General features: G+C 39.3%; 1 protein-coding gene across 5 annotated transcripts in view; it reads right to left on the bottom strand.

Moving 5' to 3' along the window:
• The window catches only part of nalcn (sodium leak channel, non-selective), a 126,960-nt gene that overhangs the window by 10,673 nt on the left and 94,144 nt on the right, over window positions 1-22,143 (bottom strand). For 4 of the 5 annotated variants that reach the window (XM_036139062.1, XM_036139061.1, XM_036139060.1 and 1 more), the window contains 16 exons: window positions 18,563-18,699; window positions 14,043-14,184; window positions 13,471-13,544; window positions 9,281-9,382; window positions 9,103-9,172; window positions 8,810-8,901; window positions 8,580-8,702; window positions 8,344-8,400; window positions 7,678-7,798; window positions 7,457-7,588; window positions 4,476-4,643; window positions 4,231-4,335; window positions 3,215-3,321; window positions 2,978-3,098; window positions 2,777-2,875; window positions 2,548-2,641 (listed from right to left, as the gene is read on the bottom strand). In XM_036139062.1, coding sequence (XP_035994955.1) covers window positions 2,548-2,641; window positions 2,777-2,875; window positions 2,978-3,098; window positions 3,215-3,321; window positions 4,231-4,335; window positions 4,476-4,643; window positions 7,457-7,588; window positions 7,678-7,798; window positions 8,344-8,400; window positions 8,580-8,702; window positions 8,810-8,901; window positions 9,103-9,172; window positions 9,281-9,382; window positions 13,471-13,544; window positions 14,043-14,184; window positions 18,563-18,699 — 1,744 coding nt within the window. The remainder of the gene's footprint in view (window positions 1-2,547; window positions 2,642-2,776; window positions 2,876-2,977; window positions 3,099-3,214; window positions 3,322-4,230; window positions 4,336-4,475; window positions 4,644-7,456; window positions 7,589-7,677; window positions 7,799-8,343; window positions 8,401-8,579; window positions 8,703-8,809; window positions 8,902-9,102; window positions 9,173-9,280; window positions 9,383-13,470; window positions 13,545-14,042; window positions 14,185-18,562; window positions 18,700-22,143) is intronic. The other variant, XM_036139063.1, reaches the window with a different exon arrangement.

The following is a 22,143-nucleotide window of genomic DNA, read 5'->3' as shown; positions in this document are numbered from 1 at the left end:
GGGCAGCAACCATAAACATACAGCCATGGTTTAGATCAGAGTATATTTCCTATGCTAGAACGACCCAGTCAAAGCCCCGACCTAAATTCAGAGAATCCATGCCAAGATTTGCAATTGATGTTCAGAGACGCTCTCCTATCTGAATGAGATGGAGCAATTTTACAAAGAAGAATGGTCAAAAATGTATTTTTATAAAACACACAAAAAGGGAGGGAGTCTTGGACAATTTTCTTTCTACTTTGGCCGTCTCAAATGAAGTCAGTGTAGTATCCTGCAGTGTCCACTAGATGGCATTTATAGACTGTCGAGTCTGATCAATTCACTTTTTAGTAACAGAATTCTGCAACACAGCTTTCCAGAAACTCTTATTCATACAGTGTGTGGGCATATGCTGATAAAGGTTCTGTTGGAAATGATGCAAACAATAAACTCAAATTTTATGAATGAAACTGAAGTTTTGATTTTTGCTTTAAGGCAGTAATTTCAATGAGTCAAATGCAATTTTAAGAAGCATCATCCATCCAATAAGCATTTTTGCCAAGTTTTATCTCACTGGGGGACATTAAAAATTATTTGAGGCAAAATATTTTTACATTTTGGATTTTTCTAGTTTCTGTGTAGAAACGTTTGTTATAGCTGCAACGTTTCAAAAAAGTTTGCTTCACGGGCACTTTGGCTTTTATTTATCAATATAGCTTTAAATTAGGGAAAAATATTTAAGCCTTGCCAAAAGAGATCTGTTTTATATCCCTTTGACAAGTCAAGGCAAGGCAAATATATTTGTATAGCACATTTCAGTACAAGGATAACACAGAGTGCTTACATGATTAAAACATAGAAAAATAAAAACAGAATAAAAGTAGGCATAAAATGTAGAATAATTGAAACAAAAACAAAACATGGGAAAACTGAATCCAAAAGCAAATATTAATAATTTTAAAAACAACAGGACTACAAACTTAAACTAATGATGTTTCAGTAAAACAGTTCAATTAGAACAGTCGAAGGCAATGCTAAACAAATGTGTTTTTAATCTCGATTTAAAGGAACTCAGGCTTTCAGCACTTTTACAGTTTTCTGCAAGTTTGTTCCAGATCAGTGGAGCATAGGAACTAAATGCTGATTCTCCATGTTTAGTTCTAGTTCTAGGTATGCAGAGTAGGCTGGAGTCAGAAGACCTTAGTGGTCTGGAGGGTTGATACACTGATAACAAGTCTGTGATGTATTTAGGTGCTAGGCCATTTAGGGATTTATAGACTAACAGAAGTATTTTAAAGTCTATTCTCTGAGATACAGGGAGACAGTGTAAGGACTTTAGAACTGGGGTGATGTGCTCTACTTTCTTAGTCTTAGTGAGGACGCAGGCAGCAGCGTTCTGGATCAGCTGCAGCTGTCTGATCCACTTTTTAGGCAGACCTGTGAAAACACCGTTGCAGTAATCAATCCTACTAAATATAAATGCATGGATTAGTTTTTGCAGATCCTGCTGAGACATTAGTCCTTTAATCCTGGAAATGTTCTTCAGGTGATAGAAGGCCGACTTTGTAATTGTCTTTAGATACTTTAGATGGAGGTTCATGTCTGAGTCCATCACTACACCCAGATTTCGGGCCTGATTGATGGTTACTAGCTGAAGTAACTGAAGCTGTGTGCTAACTTTTGATCTCTCCTCTATTGGTCCAAAGATTATTACTTCATTACTGACACATCAATGTATGTTGCATTTATGTCGAAATGACAAGGTCCTATTGACATAAATGCAATAGTTAATACACCCCAAACAGTTGCAAAATAGGACTGCTGACCAGAGACAGTTCTGCAGGCATGGAAGTGTAATTGCATGCCAGCTCGGAGCTGTAATGGCTCGCCAGCGGTGACTGAGCACCTCTGGATGTGGATCAGTCCTGTTGTTAAAGCTGACTAAAACCAAATGCATCGATTTCCTGTTAGTTCTCAGCCCTGCCTGTACTAACAGGCAATTTCCCACACTGCCTCCAAGGCGCCTCAACTGTTCTCATGACTCTGGTCACATCAGCGAGGGGAGCAGTGTGAACCTGCGGTGGAAGTCGATCGATAAGGACACAGCGCTTCCCTATTCTAAACATTTAGACGGATGGAAGAAAGCTGGATACTTGTGTATAAAGCATAAATCTACCTCAGCTGGTAGTTATATTTCAACAGGAGTGTGAAAAATGTGATTAATTTCCTCGTAGAAGGGGGGTGACATTCAGTGTCTAAGCCATTTGCCTGATCTGCCTTCACATTCAGTTTTGCCGCGAGTCATCATTTGAGTGTCACAATTAATTCCTCAAGGCATCGAGCCGCAGCCAAAAAACAAGGACTATTAAATAGGAATTAATCATGCAGGTGCTGTTTGGCGACGCACTGGCAGACACACGCACGCGGGGAACAATCAATCCTGGAACCGGGGGCAGACATGATGTTTTTATAATGCTAGGCTTGATGCTTTCTCTCTGTATTGTGTCCTGCAGTTATTCGCCAAGCCTTTGAAGTACAATTTTTGCATGTCAGTACGCTTCATCCTACCTGGACGGGGGGGCAGGTGGAGCGGTTGGGCTATTTTCAGTCGGCTCTTCAGATCCTCCCACCGCCTCTGGTCCACTGTTAGCAGGGCAGTACCCTGAAAGTCAAAGAGATAAAAAAACAGTGAAATCATGAAGCTGAGGTGTTCGCTGATCTGAAGGGCAAAACACAGACAGTGCAAAAAAAAAAAAAAAAAAACATTGACAGAAACGGGTCCGTCTGTTGCTTTTACTTTGTTCTCATTGAAGTTTGCTATGACAACTCCAACGAACAGCGTGAGGCCGATCATGCATCCCAGGAACACAAAGACATGGATGTAGATGCCATGGATCTGCAGATACAGAGGTGTACAAATTAAAGCAGGGTAATAGTAATTTAAGTTAAATATAAAAGAGTAAAACGGAATAGGACTTTAGAAAGACAGGACTGTTACCGGTCCAACGCGGTGAATGATGACATCTCGGACTTCTACCCAGCCTTTGAGGGACAGAACTTCGAAGAGAGCCAGCATAGCATTTCCTACATTGTCAAAGTTAAAATTTCGAGGATTTGCCCTGGAAAAAAAAAAAATATATATATATATAAAAAAACGATATTGGATGATATAGACAACAGTTCTGCAGAGCAACTTTGTAGAAAAAAACATCAAAACAAAAAAAAAAGGTCTTACCAGACTCTTGGTACCCAGAAACCTGGCTTCTTCTCCTCACCCTTTAGCCTCAGGTTGAGATTTCTGGAAACACTCACGTTTATCCGGAAGATGCCGTAGCAATCCTCCTGCGTAGGATCACAAAGTTTAAGACAGACACAAAGTCAAACACTAACACTGGTTGGTACCGAATGTACATTTTTTTTCATGGTCTAACCTGCTGATTCTGATTTTAACCAATTCAGACCTTTGTAAGATAAAGAAAAGTGCTGCCAAATTATCAGAAGTGAAAGCAGTTTTGAATCAAACAGAAAACAAAGAAATTCCAAGATCATTTCCATCAAAGCATTTATCCCTTTTGTTTAACAAATAAATAAATAAATAAATTATATATATATATATATATATATATATATAAAAGAAATGCACATCAGATTATCAGATGCTGTTGGTTGGTGTATTTTCAGGCTGACAGTTATGGGAGTTTTTAATTTTGAAGCATTTAATGAAGGGAAAACAAGCTGATTTGTCATGTTACTGATTACCAGTTAGAGTCTATATGGGCAAAATGTTCTGATGCTGAGCTATGATTAAATGCCTCATCTTGATTGCTAAGAATTCACATAATAATCTTGTCCTTAATTATGACTTAGTTTAAAGTCATAAATTCGAGCTAAAAATTAACTCTCCATATCTATATGGCAGTCATATAAGGAACAATATTAGCAAATTAATTACCAAAGTTAATCAGTTAAATTGTTCAAATCTTATCAACCTCAGGAATAATTGTCAAAAAAAAATAAAAAATCCAAACAGAAATAAGAAATCCTCTACAATAACCATAGAATTAAAGTCATTATAAGATGAAATATGAACTAAAACCAAAAGAAAAGTATTAAGACTGCTTTTAGGGATTAGGAGAAGTAGAAGAGCTGGATTTTAATGGAAGGAACAATTTGTATTTATTCAGCCAGTATTTCTCCACAGGGAGGATGGAGAGGGGAAGGTTTATAGAAAGATTATGTTTCCTTCAGTACCCGTTTAAGGATACGTGGGTCGTTGCATTTGGCCAGCTTTCCGGCAAACAGCTGAACTCCAAAGCTTGCAAACACCAGCATCAGCGTCAGGAGCAGAATGGAAACCTGGAGGACAATTAACCGACAGTGTAAGGCAGATGGTAGAAGATAATCCAAGTCACCCCTCTGGTTATGTTTAATACAAGTATTAAAAGAGAACAACCTCAACATTACAAGATGTGAAACAGTTGAACTTGACCACTAACCAGGAAAATCTCCTTGAATCCTTTAAGAACCTCCCGCACGACCTTCCTCATCTGAGGAACCAGCTTGAAGATCCGGAGCGGTCGGAGGCAGCGCAGCATCATCAGCAGCTGAGCTCCAGACTCGGGGGGGACGTCAGTGGGAAGCCAGCAGAGAAAGATCAGACTCACCTACAGCGGGGAACAAAGCAGAGCAGAGAGACGATAACAAACCTTCACCAAGGAAACCAGGATAAAAACTATACACGGCTCAAAACAAAAAATGACATGACATCAGACCCACTGATATAGAATTGGTAATTTGTTAGGAACAAAAGTATGCCGCATCATTTGATGAAAGTGATAATCTAACAGAGGGCTTAGAGCAAAGTGACGAGAAAGAGAAACTGAAAAACTGCGGCAGGCTAGTCAAACTTGCTATAATGTCATTGCAGGAACTCAAAATGTTCCTTTGTAGTTTGTATAGCCCCCTACGCGCTGGTTTGTATGTCGAGACATGTTCCTTATGGGATGATGGCTAGTGTCCCTCCTCCAGGATCCTGACCAGGGCTTCGCTGAGCTCCTGGACAGTCTGAGGTGCAACCTGGTGGCGTCGGATGGACCTAAACATGACGTCCCAGAGACGTTCTGCTGGATTCAGGTCAGGGGACCATGGAGGCCAGCCAATGGTTTCAATTCTTTCATCCTCCAGGAGCTGCCTGCATACTAATTCTTGCCACATGATGGAAGGCCTTACCATACACCAGGAGGAATCCAGGACCCATTGCATCAGTGAATGCTCTAACAATGGGTCAAAGGTTTTGATCCCAGTCATGGTGCCATCATTAATCCTGTACAGGTCTGTGTGTCCCTCCATGAATATGCCTTCCAAGAACAACACTTACCCACCCAACCTGATTCATCATTCTGAACAATGTTGCAGGCAGCAAAACGTTCACCGCAGATTCTCCAGACCCTTCCTGAGCTCAACGTGAACCTGCTCTCGTCTAGAAAAAGAACAGGGTGCCAGTGGCGAACCTGTCGATTGCAGTGGTTGCTGCCAAATGCCAGTCCAGCTCCGCAGTGCCAGGCAGGGAGCACAGAGCCTAGTAGAAGACGAAAGGCCCTCAGGCAACCCTCATCAAGTCTTTTTCTAGTGGTTTGGTCAGTGACAGTAGCTACATTCACATGGACAAAAGTAATCAGAATAAAGGGCCGATTGGAATAAAAATGTGTCATGTAAGCAAGTCAGTGGGAATGTTGTGATCAGATTAAGCTCAATTGGAGAGAAATTCTAATCAGAAGGAGAGGGGTGATTTATGCCAATGGACAATCCGATCGACATGCATATAAACGCTCATCAGGAATGAATGTAGCAAACTGACTCGAGTGCGAATGTGCACCTCATGTCAACGTGACACATTTCTGCTTTGAGTGGCGAAAATATGTCGGGCAGCAAAACTGTTTCTGCTCCCGATACGACCTTTCTATTCGAAACATTAAAAGAGCTTAAAATTGTTATTTATTCAGTAACGTTTCAACCATAACTAGAACCTGGTACAAGTCCAGCCTGGGCGCTTAGGAGATAAACTCGTACAACTACTGCTTTATTTTCTATTTTCTGTTGTTCAGCAAAGACAAAAGTACTTCTTCTTCTGTGTTTTGTTTTAGGGAAATTTGATAACTGCGCATGTCAGAGTGGTTCTATCCTGAATAAAGTCAGGTGCATATACACGCACATCATGATCAGATTAATTGATTGTGCCCATATAAATGTACAAAAGTACATTTCAATCAGATCGTGAATTTTTGTCCGTGTAAACATAAATACATTAACAATCCGTACTACTACTGAGCTGATCTGATCAATATTACAGAAGTTGAACTTACCTGATGTCATACTGTGATTCTAAAATTGATCCCTTAATTTCTTTTGAGCAGCGTACAAACACAGAGTGTCCTTCGGATAAAAATTATTTGGATTTAGATGGTTAAAAAAAAGCAACGACTAAATGTCTGCATGCCAAAGTAAAGATCTATTCATACATATGAAAACATTCTGAAAAGATTCAAAAGTGTAACAATGCTTGATGTGCCAAGGGCTTGTTGGTGTAAAAATGTTCATTTGAAAATTTCTGACATTTCCAGGCTCAAATTTCTAGATATACCAAATGTATTTTATATGGTAGTCCAACTAAAGTGAAATTGGCTCAAGAATAATTTCACTTTTGTTTTTTGCATTTTAGATTAGTTCTATTTCAAAATCGATATCATTGCCACTTGGAAAATTCATAAAATGAATATTGGCTGTAAATCTCTCGCTGCAAACATACATGCAAAAATAGCTTCATAAAAACAGATCCTGCCCTTTATCAAGTAGGTTACCTCCTAGCAGCAACTAAAGTTGTGCAACTGCGCTGCTGAGCAGTACACAAAAATTGCCTTCAGTCACATTTTGAAACAAATGTAGCATTTAGTGATGCTTTGACTGAAGCTAGAGCAAAAAAAAAAGGAAATATTTCAAACACCAAAACTATCAACCCCAGTCATGCTGCAACTAAAACTTTTCTTTTTTCTTTTTTTGAGGATGACTAATTCTTATCCCAATAATCATTTCATCCCAGAGGCTGATAAATAATACAATATTGTCTTCAAGAAATCTGCTTTATAGGAGCCTTTTGAAACTTGGTTACAGGAGCTTAAGAAAGTAGAATTCTATGAGGAGATGAAGATGCGAAATAATGACAGAAGTACAAGTCCTGCCAAATGTTTGAGCCGAGGGGCAGAACTACACAACATTGTGAGTTTGTTTTGTTGTTTTTCGTACATCAATGTTGCAAAGAGCCAAAACAGAGAGGGTGACAACATCTTTTTTGTGTTTATACATTTTTTAAAAACTGTATAGGAATTTAGCACACTGATTTTTCTCCCCACAGCAAACATACATTTTTCTCAGATGGAATCATTTCACTTGTTACATTTCAAAGAACCAGTCTGTTTCTTACAAGATAGATGAAGATGTCCATGACTCCTCCGAAGTCCCTGATGACGGCCGTGGGGGTGAAGAACAGGCCATCGGCCATGATCTTCAGGTTGAGTTCGATGCTCATGAATATCACAAACACATACTCCCCAATCTGAAACGGACATTGTGATTATGGCAACATCTGTCCCCTCCCCCATGCATCTGCTACACGTCACCGACGGCCCATCTGGATTACGATACCTGCAGAGTGGGGACGTGCATGACCCTGGTGAAGGGGGATTCAAACATCATGGAGATGCAGGAGCAGATGGTAACCACGATCATCACCCAGTCCAGGTAGGTGACTAAGCCCAGAAGATCACTTCAAAGACAAACATCAGTAGACATATATGAGCTCGTTTCACACAGAAGTTGCAAACTCTCTATTAGCTTACAGTTCAACTATTAGCATGTAGCTGAAATGCTGGATATGCTGTAAATAGCTTAGTAGGCGATGCGCATTTTGATTTTAACTGTCCTTGGTCCTTACTGCTCCTTTTTTATCATGTGTACTTTTAAGCACACAGTAAGTCGTTAAGAAATTACATGAGAAATGACAAGAGTGGGGACTCCCAGCCCTTGGGTGCCAGCGTTCTGCATGTTTTACAAGCTTGGCCTCTAACACACCTGAATCAATTGGTTGAATCATCTCCTCAGATCGTTTCTGAGTTCTGCAGGAGCCGGCTATTAGCACATCCCTTTTTTCGTGTATTCAACACGGAACTATTTAAATCATGTAGGATACTGGTCCCCTAGGAGCAGAAATGTCCAGCTAGGTTCTATTTTACGGCACTACAACAGATGTTTTCATTTTAACTACAGTCTAGGAAAAACAACACCTGACAAACCATGATCCGCCTCACTTACTACAGCTGATGGTATTTGGTGTTCTTCACTGCTCCTGTTATTGGGTCAGTCTTTGATCTAGGTATGAAAGAAAGTAAAACAAACAGGGGGAAAAAAAACAGATTTCTAAGGTTTAGATCATCATGACTCGGTTATTTGATGCAGACACATTACAATCCGTGATGTTGTTTCCAAAGAAAACCGGGCACAGGCAAACTGTCAGCGGTCATGCAAGTATCTGTTTGGACAAATCTTACGCATTGAAGCGAGCCCGAACGATCGTTCTGCAGAAGTTCCTGAAGCGATGCTCGCGACCCACAATAAAAAGTGGCTTATCGAAGTAAGGATGGTTCTCCCGCAGCTCCTCCTCCTGAACTTTTCTGCTCAGACAAGCACATATCAGTCGAGTGGCACGTACAGAAATTACGAGGAAAGAAAACAGTGATTTTTACTGTTTTGTGGGAATCTTTTTTTTTCCTTCAAATACCTCTTCATTTCAGCCTGTTCTTTCTTTTCTTGGATCATCTTGATCTCACTGTCCTCCCTCTGAGCATTACGGTAGCGCACTGTGCTGGAATGCTGGGAAAAAAAGACGACAAAACGTCAGGTATACAATGACTTTGCATTACATTTCCGTCACATAGTTAAAAAGAAGTCCATCGCATAGACAAAACACAGGCATGTCTTTATTTATGATGTAAATTTTGGATACTAAAAAGAAAACAAAAGAAACGAAAAATGAAACAAGAAGGAAAGAGAAAATAATAAGTTTGTGCTTACATCCTGTGTGAGCGTTTCCAGCGACTTCCCACGGCTGATCCTCTGACTGGTGGAGCCATGTCGCAGAGATCTGCAGAAAGCACGAGAAAAAGTTAGGTGGATTCTGGGTTTATATGGTCCGCCAGAGGAATATATGCCAACTTGTACGGCAGCATGCCTAGAAATGTACACGTCAGACCTGCGCTCTTGTCGTATGTGATGCTGCACACTGAGTATTGAGCGCTCTTTGGCTGGCTGGCCTTCAAAGGATCCACTTAATATCCGCTGCCTAGTACACGCCCTGGAGAACAGAGAAGAATTGTCTCTAAATCAAACCCTGTTTGAAAAATGCCACTTGGTAAAAACATCTTGATCCGTCCAGATTTAATCCATCACTTTTTGATACAAGCTTTCTTCACTGCTGCATGCTTTGAAAAAGTAGTTAGACCCCTAAAACTTTTAGAACTTTTTGTCACTGCATAACCACCAACTTCGATAGATTTGATTGGGCTTTTCTGTGAAAGACCAACACATACCAATAAAAATATTAAGGGGAGAGAAAATGTGTGGTTTCCTGATTATTTTTTTTGGAAATAATCAGAATGGCGCAACAGGCATCTGTATTCCAAAACCTTTCTGTTTCTAAAACTGCTCAGTGCATGTGAGCTGGAAAACCCCATCCCCACGGTGAACCACAGTGGTGGCAGCATCATGCTGTGGGGATGCTTTTATTCAGCAGGAACAGGAAGCTGATCAGTGATTATGAAAAGATGAGAGGAGCTAAAAAGAGGGCAATGCTGGAAGAAATCCAGCTTTAAAAATGCCACTTACAGTCTTGCCTATTAGGATGCACAATATACCACTAATCAATTTTAGGGATTTCACCTGTGGGGTGTATCTCTAAATAATGATGTACAACTTGCAACTGAATTTGGTTTACATAGGCAACATGCATCTGACGGCCAAATGATACAGATTAAATTATTCACCAAACAGACTGAGTCAAGTAAAAAAAAAGCTTCAGTTCACTTCCGTCTTTAGCCCAATGGTCTGCACCAATGAGGTGGATGGTTAGGGAACTCGCTCCAGGTGTAGTCATAAGGCCGTCACGTGTGCAGTCCATGAACCTTGCCTTCAGGAAGTTGACCTCAAGGAGAGGGTAGCGGTCTTCAAATTAAAAGCATAACAGAACAAAAACTACTTCCCTGCCAGCAAATGTAGGAGTGTTTCACTTTAGGGAGGGAGATGCTTTCCAGCTCCCTCACAACTCTGCAGCTCATATGTTCTGTTAACTTTAAAATGACGCAATATGGCAAACGTTTGGCATTTTGGCTTGAAAATAAAGTTTAAACCCACTCATCCATGCTAAATACCACAATTTCATAAATTTGCATTCAAGTACATTGACAAAATCTGGCAACCATTGTGGAACTATTTGGTTAAAGGAAAGGTGGATATCTGCTTTCAGCATCTCCATCTATATTTAGAGAGAGTGATGTTAAAAAAAGGCTTATTTATTTAAGTTATAGCTTTTATGCTCTTAAATATGAATTAAAGCAACCACAGCGGGCCAGCTTGTTGATTGATGTTTAAGTATTGAAGATCTGTGGATTATTCTAAACTCTTTCTGAATTAAAAGTGGTTTTAATTAAATTTCACAGGTTAACAGCCATGAAACTGTCATAAAATCTGATTGCAATCCTGATTGAAGCGGCCTCTCAGCTGGGTGTCAGGACCATTGCGGTTCATTTAAAATCCACCGTGCCTACACGTGTTCGTACAGCTTGGGGAGGAAGGTCTTGGCTTTCAAACCCTAACTGCAATGAAACCGTCTGAGATTAACGCTGATGTGGTCTGACATGGAAAACGCACATCAAAACAATCTAAGTAAATCAAAAAGGTTCCCAGAAGTTAAGTTTTGGAGGATAAACACTAAGAGAGGCCCTAAACCTCAGGGCATTCACCTGTCAACAGGAGGACGAGCATAAACATACACCCAGTGTCTCCACAGACTGTTTCAGAGAAAAGCATATGTGTTAGAATGACCGAGTCCAGACAAAGTCCAGATTTAAATCTGACCCAGAATCTGTGGCAGAAATTGAAAACTGGTGTTTTTAATTTTCCCCAGATTATACAAGTCTATGGCCAACCTGATACAGCTTAAAGCATTTTAAAAATAAAAATGTTAGTTAGTCCTCAGATATAAAAAGCTAATAGAGACAACAGACGAACTTTGTAGAACCACCTGTTGCAACAGTCTGGAAATGCTAAATGCATATGCATGCCACACTTTTTGAAAATTTCATTTGTTTAAACAAAATAAAACCATGGATCATTTTCCTCCCACTTCAATTATGCAGCACTCTGTGTTGGTCTGTCACATACGATCCCAGTAGCATGATGTTTGTACTTGTAGTCTGACAAAATGGGAAACAGTTCAATGGGTCTAAATACTTTGGATAATGTTCTGGACCTATAGAGGTTTTTTCTGTGTGTGTAAAAAAAAGGGCTCCAATCATTTCCAAGAGCCAAAGGAGAGCTGACAACACGTAGGGCACCGGCACTGCAAAGAACCTGGTATCATTTATAGAAACTCTGAGGGATTACTCTTTTATTGGCCATAAGCGCGGATGAATTGCTGCTTCTGCTGGAGGGTGTGACTTTGCATATGTCAGTATTCAGGCCTAATTGCATGCTTGTGTGGAAGGTGGCAATCCAGACAGAACGTGTCATGACTCCTGATCTGCTGTCCGTCTTTGAGACAGACAGAGACATTTGGGCTGTGGGGAGGGAGGTGAAGATTGGACGCAGTGTTTGCAATCTAATCTGCACTTAGTGGCGTCTCTACCATGCTGAACAGCAAATTATCCATTTACTTTTTTGCGACAGTAAACGAGTCTGAAGTGGCACTGAGTGTGTGGGTGTTTCCGCGTGCTAAAAAAGCGCGGAACATTGACAAGTGGTACTGTTGGTGTGACAAAGCTTCGTCTGATGTATTTAGATTATTATTCCAGAGAGACTGATCAACAGTCTGCTTCAGGGGAGATGGGGTGTCTAATTTTCATCTGTGCACCAACACAACGGTTTTTAAAACAAATACCAGAAAGTGTGAATGAAGCATAGACCTTCAAGATATATTTATAGGACCTGAACAAAAAAGTGCTAATTACTATTTTGTTTAGCAAGGCCCACTCATTAATCTACATGAGCACAAAGGTAAGTGGGAAAGTGCATGTGCAAATAAAAAGGTTAAGTTTAATCCTCAGACACGATTCAATTTTTGCTAAAGTGCACCTTCCATCCACGGACTTTTAAACGAAGGAAGAAATCTCTCCTTTGAGTTTTTTTCCCCCTTTTTTGCCTCGTTTGTGGAGAACTGTGCCCACAATTTTGTTCATACAAACAACACTCTAGGTTATGGGACAAATTTGGTAAGTCAAAAACTTTTTTTTTTTCAGAACATAGTTTAGGATTTGCTTTGTGTAATGAGCCATCTGTGCTGCAAAATGCCATTGGATTAATCTTTGCAACTTTTGACTGATCTGGAACAGAATGTTTGAATAAATCTTAATATAATTATACAATAATCATCACATCAACAAGCCTCGTCCTACTCCAAACTTTCAAAAACAATCTTTTATTCTGTGAAGAACCAAATAGACAGTTTTTTTTTCCTTTTAGGCTAATTTCTCTGTATCCAAGTTACAAAGATGTGGTGAATAATAATAATAATAATAATAATAATAATAATAATAATAATAATAATAATAATAATAATAATACATGAACCTTAATTAAATAATACTTTACTTGTATGAAAATTATTAAAATTCCCTTTAAAGAAATCTATCAAATTTAGATAATCTTCTATATTTTGATAGTCTATTAGTACCTCCATTTGATGTACTAATAGACTATATGCTCACACACCTGTAAGCATATAGCAGATTATCTTAAAAGGTATATACAAATGCAGTGCTTCAACTATAACTTTTGCATTTGCTCAATCTGTCAGAAAGTGGAAAGAAAAAATTCCCACAACTGTTTTCTTTTGAATCTGTGACAATAGGCGATGCAAAGACATCCTGTAATCCCCAACTACACTTCCTTCAAATAGTCAAAAGTGTGTAGAAGCTAATCTCCCAAAATCACTCTAGGATTCTTTATTTTCCTTAAACTGCATATAAAAAGACATTTTTTTAAGTGTAAAGTGGAAATGGTGTGATTTCATGATCAATAAACATTCAAATAAAGGTGTAGGATAGACCCCTCTTCGGCAAGAATACAATGGCTCCTTTTCATATAGTACTGCTAATAAATTGTAAAACAAAAAAAAAAAAACAGAAAAAAAACCCCTCCAGTATATCTAATCAAAGGGGTGTGTCTTACCGTAGGATTTTATTAATGGTCGTCTCTTTCTCCAAGAGGTTGCGGGCTCGAATGCTAAAAATTGATCTGCGAAGCTGAGAGAGCAAACTGTGAATGTGAATGAACTGCAAGTATAACATAAAAAGCATGCAGTACGCATAGCTGAATTCATACTGCGGAATCTATTACAGGACATTTTTTGGGTTGTAGACCATTTCTCACTGTTTAGAATTCGCACTTTTCCTTTGCCAAATTATAATGAATGGATGTAGGAATGGATGGCAGACTGACAATCGGATGGATGGATCAATTAAGACAATGGAACAGGAACAATAGCCTGGAAATGCAGACCCTTTTCCATACTAAATATCTTATCCAAACCTATCCAGATCTGAGAATATTTAAATCCAACTCCATACTTTTTTCAGACAGCATATGAACACTTGGGTCTAGTTTATCCTCTGAGGACACAGAACTTTCATCTTTATATCCACCTCCCAAAGGGCAGTCTGCATACGTGTGTTTGAGAGAGAGAAAGCAAGAAACAAAGAGAGGTGAGGTGATGTGTAATTAGAGGCAGCATGGGTAGCTACCTTTTGGTCAATATACTTGTTGTCTTCGATGGCTGAGCGTTTGGAGTGGTCACAGGAGGAGGATGAAGCCGAGGGGAGACGGCGGAACAAACAGCTGGTATCCTGCTGCTGACGATCAATAAACTGCTTCATAAAACTCTCTCTAGAATTCACAACAAACACAAATAAAAACAATGAATTTCATTGCATGGTTTGCTACTCATGACAGCCAAATACAAAGCCCAGAGACAATGGTCACACATTTGAAAAAAATGAAAAGAGAGAGAGAGAAAAAAACTAAACTGTGTTAGAGCAAATCCAGCTGCAAAACGCATCAGTCGAAGCTGTTCCTGCAGAAGCCCGACATATGGGTGGCTGAGGGGGATCTCTACTGTGCAAAAAATAAAAAAATAAAAAAATCCAGCTGTGCACTAATCACTAACTTAATAATGCAACTTATGATAAAGTCTGCTGTGCTGGTTGAAATTCAGCTCCCTTGCTAAAAGCTGTGTGAGAAATGGGCCCCAATGCAAGTCATTTTAACTTCAATCTGCATGGGGAAGATATGAAACATTTCCCATAATTCGGACAAAGTTGAGAAAGTGGTGGCAATGTTTCTTCATTAAGTTTATTTGATGTACTTTGATCTTGTGCATTGACTGTAAAACGGAAATTGTAATATAGCTTGCCTGTTTGAGGTGCTGTGTGTGTGTGTGGGCAACACAGTTGTTTCACCAGTTATTTAGTTATAAAAAAACAAATGTGTATTAAAGCGTGATGCAGCAACATACACTGCACATGCTGGCCGTTTTCAGCAGCTCTATTAACACCGAACGTGCCAGCTGCGACACATTTAGAAAAGGCCACTTCGAATTACGGTAACTTTGCGACATTTTGTGTTATCTGAAAAAAAAATTCCACCGTTTCTAAAAGCTGAGGAGTTGCGTTTACAATCAACATGTGATTATTATGGTAATTTCCATTGGAATTTTGCAGGAAGCCTGCAAAGCAGCCACAGTCCCCACCCTCACATACAGACAATGTAAACAAACATTTGGCAAGCAAAAAAAAAAAAAAAAAAAGGATTGAACAATGATTCAACAACAAAGATGTATAAAAAAAATTATCCTCCCGGGTGGTAAGATGAGCAATTACATTTCTTGGTATATTACATTTCTTTAAAACTAAAGGAGTGGCTGACAAGAACCAAGAATCATTATTGTCACCATGTGTTACCATAGTAGGGATACAAGTTATCGATTATTGAGTTAATCTAAAGTTGACTAATCTTATCCATTGACAAACGATTACGGAAGAGGATTAGGGCCAGTCAAAAAAAAAAAAAAAAAGTCAAATTCTGAGAATAAAGTGAGAATCCTGAGAAAAAAGTCAGAATCCTGACTTTTTTCTCAGTATTCTGAGATTAAAGTCAGAATTGAATAGAATTTTATTTTTATTTTTTGAATGGTCCTAATCCTCTTCCGTAAACGATTAATTGATAAGTGGTGATTTTCTTAAAAACCCTAGTTTTCTCTTGTATCAAGAGAGTCATTCCATAACATAAAGTTGTTGTTTTTTTTACAATAAGCTAAAATTCAAAAGAAACATCATTATATTTTAACGTTTTTTTTGTGGCACCTGTATTAAATACTGACTAAATAAACAAAAATTGTGGTTTTCTAAGAATCCCCATGAAAGCCTTCGGCATCGACCGTGGTTTTGGCATTATGCCATGATTAAAAATATCATGATACCATTTTTTTGCATAATGTCCTCTGCTTTTTTGTCATCACATCCTTGCATGCTGAGCACATCAGTTAGTTTTGGTTGAGACTGCTCTGCCATGCAGCCCAGTCGAATGGGAGCTCTTTACCTGACAACTTAAGAAGCTTGAGTTTTTATATTTAAAAACAACACTGCATAAAGAGCACTTTTGCATCCTTGTTGTCATTAAAAAGTCATCTTGCTCGGATCGGATGTATGATGGAGGCAGTTCTGACTAAGAAAGGGACGTGAATTTCCGGGTTGAACTTCTGGATGACTGAACTTTGATGGTATCATATTTTTATTCTGTACAGGTTATTGTTTGTGTAAACCGACATTTTTTATTGCATGTGACTTCTTAAGAAAAGTGTACCTAGTCTGTAAGTTTGTACAATTTAAGTCCATTTGCACTTTGCATATGTAAATGTACTCATTTCACAGTGGACCTGAAAAAAAAAAACCTGTTGCTTGAAATGCTTGCAAAGCGGGCAGAGCGGAGTAAAGTGTTCCAAACCGAGGCGGTGGAAATGGGGCTTTTAGTGCATGTAGGGGGTTAGAGGTGAGGGAGTTGTAGGGTTGTTGGTGGGGGGTGCAGGTGGTCCTTTTGTGTGCTTGTGAATAATTGTATTTTTAAACCTACAGAAGAAGCTGTTGAGGTCATGAGACAACTGCAGGGTCATCACTGCATCAGAGAACAGGCTCCCGTAGCATGTGATGTTTTTCAAGGTCCTCCATACTAAAGCAGGGTCATTGGTTGAAAAGCTGGATTTTAACTTCTTGCTGAAGCTTCTCTTAGCTGCTTGTTGAGATTGTTCCCGATCTGCTTATACATGACCCAGCCCCCATTGCTGTAAGCCTCTTCTTTAATCCGACGCAGCTTCCTCAGATGTGAGGAACACCAGGGTTTATTAGTGTGATATGTGCCAAAGGTCTTAGTTTGCACACACACATCCTCACAAAAAACTGATGTATGACATCACAGTGTCAGTGAATGTATTCAGGTCAGAGGATGAAGCTTCAAGCACACACCTATCTGAGTAGTCAAAGCATGCCTGTAACATCTGCTTTCACTCATTAGTCCACTTCCTTACAGTCATAACCACAGGAGTAGAGGTTTTCAGTTTTTGCTTGTAAATTGGGATAAGATGAAGCAGACAGCGATCAGAAAATCCCAAAGTGACCCTGCTGACCACACTGTATGATTTTTTTTAAGCTGTGTAACAGTGATCCAGAGTATTTTTATCCCTGGTGGAATATTTTACATGCTGCAGGTATTTTGTAAGCTCACTTGAGAGGTTTACACTGTTCCCCAAGAACAATGAAGAAAGCATCTGGCTGTTTTTTCATCATGTCTGTTGCCAGGTCCATTAGCTGTTTTTCAGTATTTGAAGAACAGTTTTGCGGTGGGATGTAAACACCCACCAGAAATAACAACGATAACACTCTCTGAAAATGACAGGATTTGCAGTTAAACTGACTCCAGGTGAGAACTACATTTCTTCTGTAACATTTTGCAATCAGAACACCAACCTTTTATTTAAAAGCACATCCCTGAAATGGCTTTTCTGTCATTAAACCCTAAAATTAAGGCTTCGTGTTTAGGCTTGCTGGCCTGCTTGAAGGTCAATCTTTAATCCACTCTTTTGCTGCTAGGGCTGGGTAATAAATCAATTTTATCAATTAATTCATATTTGCAGTTAACAAAGGTTCACTTTTTGGAAAAACAAGATATTTTTTTTTTTTTGCCAATGCACTCTCTTGGGCTTCCAATATACTTTGTCAGCCCTGAAAGGTGGACTTGTTTTTGTAATAGCATGCAATGTTGAATATTATGTTTAGCAAAATATTTTCTCAAAATATAGGAGAAAGGTTTTACTCCAGGACAAGGCACTTTAATTTATTAATTTGCTTATTTTTGTAAGTTCGTTTGAAATTACACAAGTGAAGTGAAGCCTGTTCTTAGATATACACTCAAAGATTGCAGTGCTGTTCTTTATAAGTGGAGGTAGTCTATATACAGTTTTCTGCCACTAGTATCTGACTATGTCTCAATTAACAAGAGCACTCAGTAAACTACATGTTTACTGAGTCCCCAATTTGACTTGTGGTAAAATGCAAATTGAAATTCTTATGGTTTCCTTTAAAAAAATGGGTCTCTTGTTAGCCAGATTTTTAAAACGAAACAAACATTAGTCTGTCTGTAGATTCTCCCACTTAATCTGACCAGATCTCAACAGCCCCTTCAGTTATTATGGGTCTCTTTACTACATAACTTTGATTAATGCTCTCCCTTCCCATCCAGTTATTTAAAAATAAAATTAAACAAATATTTTCCTTCATAGTCTTGCAGAAGGGAAAATTTGAGTCTGCATTTACCCCATCCTTTAGGGAGCAGTCTGCTGCAACACTGATTTGCGCACAGGGAGATACCTGTGGTCAAGGGTCTTGCTCAGGGACCCAGAGTGATGGGCTGAATTTTGAACCAGCAACCTTTGCAGCCTCTCCAACACACAAACGGCAGGCTCTTTAACCACTAGGCCACCCATTCAGTAGACAACCATGTCCTAGTAGGTTTAATGCTGTGTCATTTTGTGTAAATAAATAAATAAATAAATAAATAAACAAGCTTACGTCCAGCTAACAATTATGCACAATTGTGTACTTTCCATTGACATAAAACCTCGATAAAGTACTTTGGAGTTTGTTGTTTTGACACTATAAATACGTTAATGTTAATATTTTTGTAAGACACTGTATCTGTGCCTGTGATGGAGTACCTGATTCTGGGCACAGTGAAATCAGACGGGAGCTTTGAGATCTTCACCATCTGAGGTCTGTTGGGGAACTTTTCAAAGATCCTGAGTCGTAAAGGGAGCTTCTCTTTGGTGTCTGCGTTGGCTTCACTTTGCTTGAGCTGATGGAGGAAAGAGAATGGGGAGTCAGTTCGCATTCAGAGCAGAACAGCGTGAAAAGCTTCGGTAAAAATGGTGAAATCAACCTTGATGACGCAACCACTGTGGGGAAGAGAGGGATTTAAACAAGGTACAAGGGAAAAAGGGACAGAATCAGCATGACTGCAAACGGCAGGAACGTTTGGGATTTTTGAAAAGTTCAGGTTATCCTCGGTACATATGAATAAAGAACAAAAACGGAGTCTGGGCCAGAGATTTGCTCAGTTGTAAAGTTGCAGCTTCGTCTTTCTGCCTGATGATGGCAGCAACACACTTACCTACAACACAGACATCACATACAATACAGACAACCACACTGAGGATGCGATCCCACTTACTTTTCATAATAGGGGGGAAGATGGCAACAAAAGAAAAAAAAAGAGAGATTACTTTGGAGTGGTTAATGGAGAACAGAAAAGGAAGCGACAGAGTAATGTGCGTGTGCTCCCTGGCACACAATAGTGGAATAAAAAGATGACAAAGGGAATGAAACCAATTATTTCCTATTTAATTACTTATGGGGGAGGTTGATTGAAATTCCCTTGCAGGTGTTCACTGTCTGGGTGCCTTGAGATAACCTCTGATGCATTGCTGATTAGGCCTGAAAGTGAACGAAATTTTGGAGCAATAGTGATTGGCAGCAAATCGTTCAGAGAAGGTGAGTGTCGGGAAATATACCGAGTGGACTTAATGAATGTCTCTCAGTTACATTTTTGTGCAAAACACAGATACTGGTGCATGGTAGTATTTCTCTGCACTTATTTGATTAAAAGCTACCAAATTAGTATGGAGTCTAACTGCGAGGGGAAAGAGAGACATAAAGGAGGAAATGAAGATCTGTCTTTCTGATTCCTGCTTCTAGCAGACAAAAATGTGGGAGCTTCTTTTTTGCCCTGAGTGGGTGAGTGGCACACTGTGAAGATGGAATTATGCAGCAGCATCTGCTTGCCTAAGCTTTCTGTCTATATTCTGGCTGCAGAGATACGGGAAGAAGGGGATGAGGGCAGAAAACTAAACTTGGTGAAAAGAGTCACAAATACGCACCAAAACCTTACTGTGGGTTCACATAAATGTTTATAGATTATAAAAAATATATTTACACACACACACACACACAAAAAAATAATCAATCTTGTCTATTGCTGTTGCTTCTGTATCCATTCAGTAGACCAATCACGTCAGGCTTTACTTACTGCAGGGCTCAATACTAGACTGTCCTAGATCCAAATAGTGGATGAGGGAATGTATGTATCTGGAAATTTTAGTTAAATATTTTTCTATCACATTATGTCATATGTTAATACCCCGTCATAGGCACCTGATGCTGAGGCATATGCAATTTGATCACTGACTACATTGGTTATTGCTGAAAAATTTGGTACATATGGCATTAAAACTGAAATGCTATATGTAGCGCACATTTGTGCCACCACCACTGAATGTATGCAATCACTACTTCAATGTCACAGCGCTCTTTTAGAAGAGTGATTGACCTTGGCTTGCAAATGCTTGCAGTGCCTCCAACTGATGGCAGCCTGACCTATTTTCTGATCAATTCAGCTAAAGATTTAACAAACACTAAAAGGAGATCCAGCTTACATCCCTGGATCATTAGGTTTGGAAATGATAATAGTTAAGATGGAGACGTTAAAGCGGCAAGTAGTATACCCAGTCATTAAGCAGCAGAACACCAAATTCCACATCCTTCACAATTAACACAGACTAGACAAAAAGGTAGAGTCAGTTTTGACCGGCGGAGGCTCAGTGTTTAATGGAGAGGCATGAAAATGAGATAAAGTCTAAGGTGGATTTATTAATCTGCAGGTTAGGTGTACATCAACACCGTTTTGCACTGAAACCAACTAGTTGCATTCATCCCCAGTCTACCCTGAGTGGTTCCCAGGAAGAAACCATCAAAAGGGGGTAATCAGAAAACAGAAAATAAACAATAGCAACTATAAAAATGAATGCCAAAAACAATAAATGGTACCCAATAAATATTTACATAAATACAAAGCAATACAACTAAAGAAAGGACTGACATCAAATTAAGTATAACTCTTTTTAGCACATTACATTCTTAATCTGGTTTGTTTGCTCCAAGAGCTTTTAAGCGGTACCTGGCGCATGTCTCTCCCCTTTTGCTGCGCTGAGTTGTTGAGGAGACAAACCAGGGAGAAAGAAAGAAATCTTTTTTTGTCATTGAAATTATACATTTCAATGAAATAAAATAATCCATCCCATAGGGAGCAGTGGGCAGCTATCACTGAGGGTCTTGCTGAGGGACCCACAGTGGCAGTCTGCGGTGCCACTTCTCAGAGTGCAAGTGTGCTGCTCTAACCACTAGACAACAACCCCCCCCCCCCCCCCCCCCCCCGCCCATAATAAATGGTACCCAAATATTTACAAAGCAATATTGGAAGTGGTTAAGGGAACAACCAATTAACAAAAATCGAGAGAAAACAAAAATATACATATGTAACTACATTCTCTCTATACGGGAATGATAGCCAGTTCCTCTGCCTTTTCACAACTTCTCTCCAAATGTCTAAACACAACCGCAATGAAGAAGTCAAATAGCCAACCGTTTGGTCTGTATCATAATCATACATCACACAATATCAGTAATCCCATTTCATAAAATAATGGAAGCCCTGGTCTCCATTACACAGTGCATCATTATGTCTCAGATACATGACTTGGGTCTAGCACCAAGTAACTCATGTTTTCCCATACACAGACATGCACGGCAAGATTGGCAACAGCAGGTGTGACAGCAGCTTCAGCAGATGTATAATGTGTTCGCATGCAAAGTCATATGACTGAACTCAAAAACGATGCTCCCCACTAGCTGGGTGGCTTAGAATTAAGCAGTTCAGTTCATCCCCAAAAACTGTCTGCTTTGTGGAGTTGTAAATTCATTGTTGCAAAAGCAAGCTGCTACAAAGTCTCCGTGATATTGAGCCCAAAACACGACAGAAGCATAATCAAGAGAACAGGAAACTGTGTATATGTGTAAAACAGAGAATGTTTCTCTCAGAATCCAATAAACAAAAATTACCTTGGAAGGCTTCAAAGAGCAAAACTTTGTCCCCAAAAAGGGCAATGGAGTTTCTGCATCTCCAACTAAATAAGGATCAAACAAAACGAAAGATTGTGGTACAAAACGTTTCTGTGGGCTAAACATATAGTTTTGGTTGCTCTAAACGGCATTCCAGTAAAATAATCATATTTCAATCAGAACTTGAGCCACAAGACAACTCAAGTTGATCTAACCCCTTTTAGACGATTATGGAGAAATTGCTAACACCGTCAAGGTGTTGTCGGTATACCACCAATGCCACAGGATGCATATTTAACACATACCAAGGATTATACAGTAAGCCAGTTCCTAAACATTGTATGCG

Source organism: Fundulus heteroclitus, chromosome 7 (genome assembly GCF_011125445.2).
Source record: "Fundulus heteroclitus isolate FHET01 chromosome 7, MU-UCD_Fhet_4.1, whole genome shotgun sequence".
NCBI classification, from domain to species: Eukaryota; Metazoa; Chordata; class Actinopteri; order Cyprinodontiformes; family Fundulidae; genus Fundulus; species Fundulus heteroclitus.
Note: the sequence above shows the minus strand (reverse complement) of the source record. Positions and strands in the feature narration are given on the sequence as shown.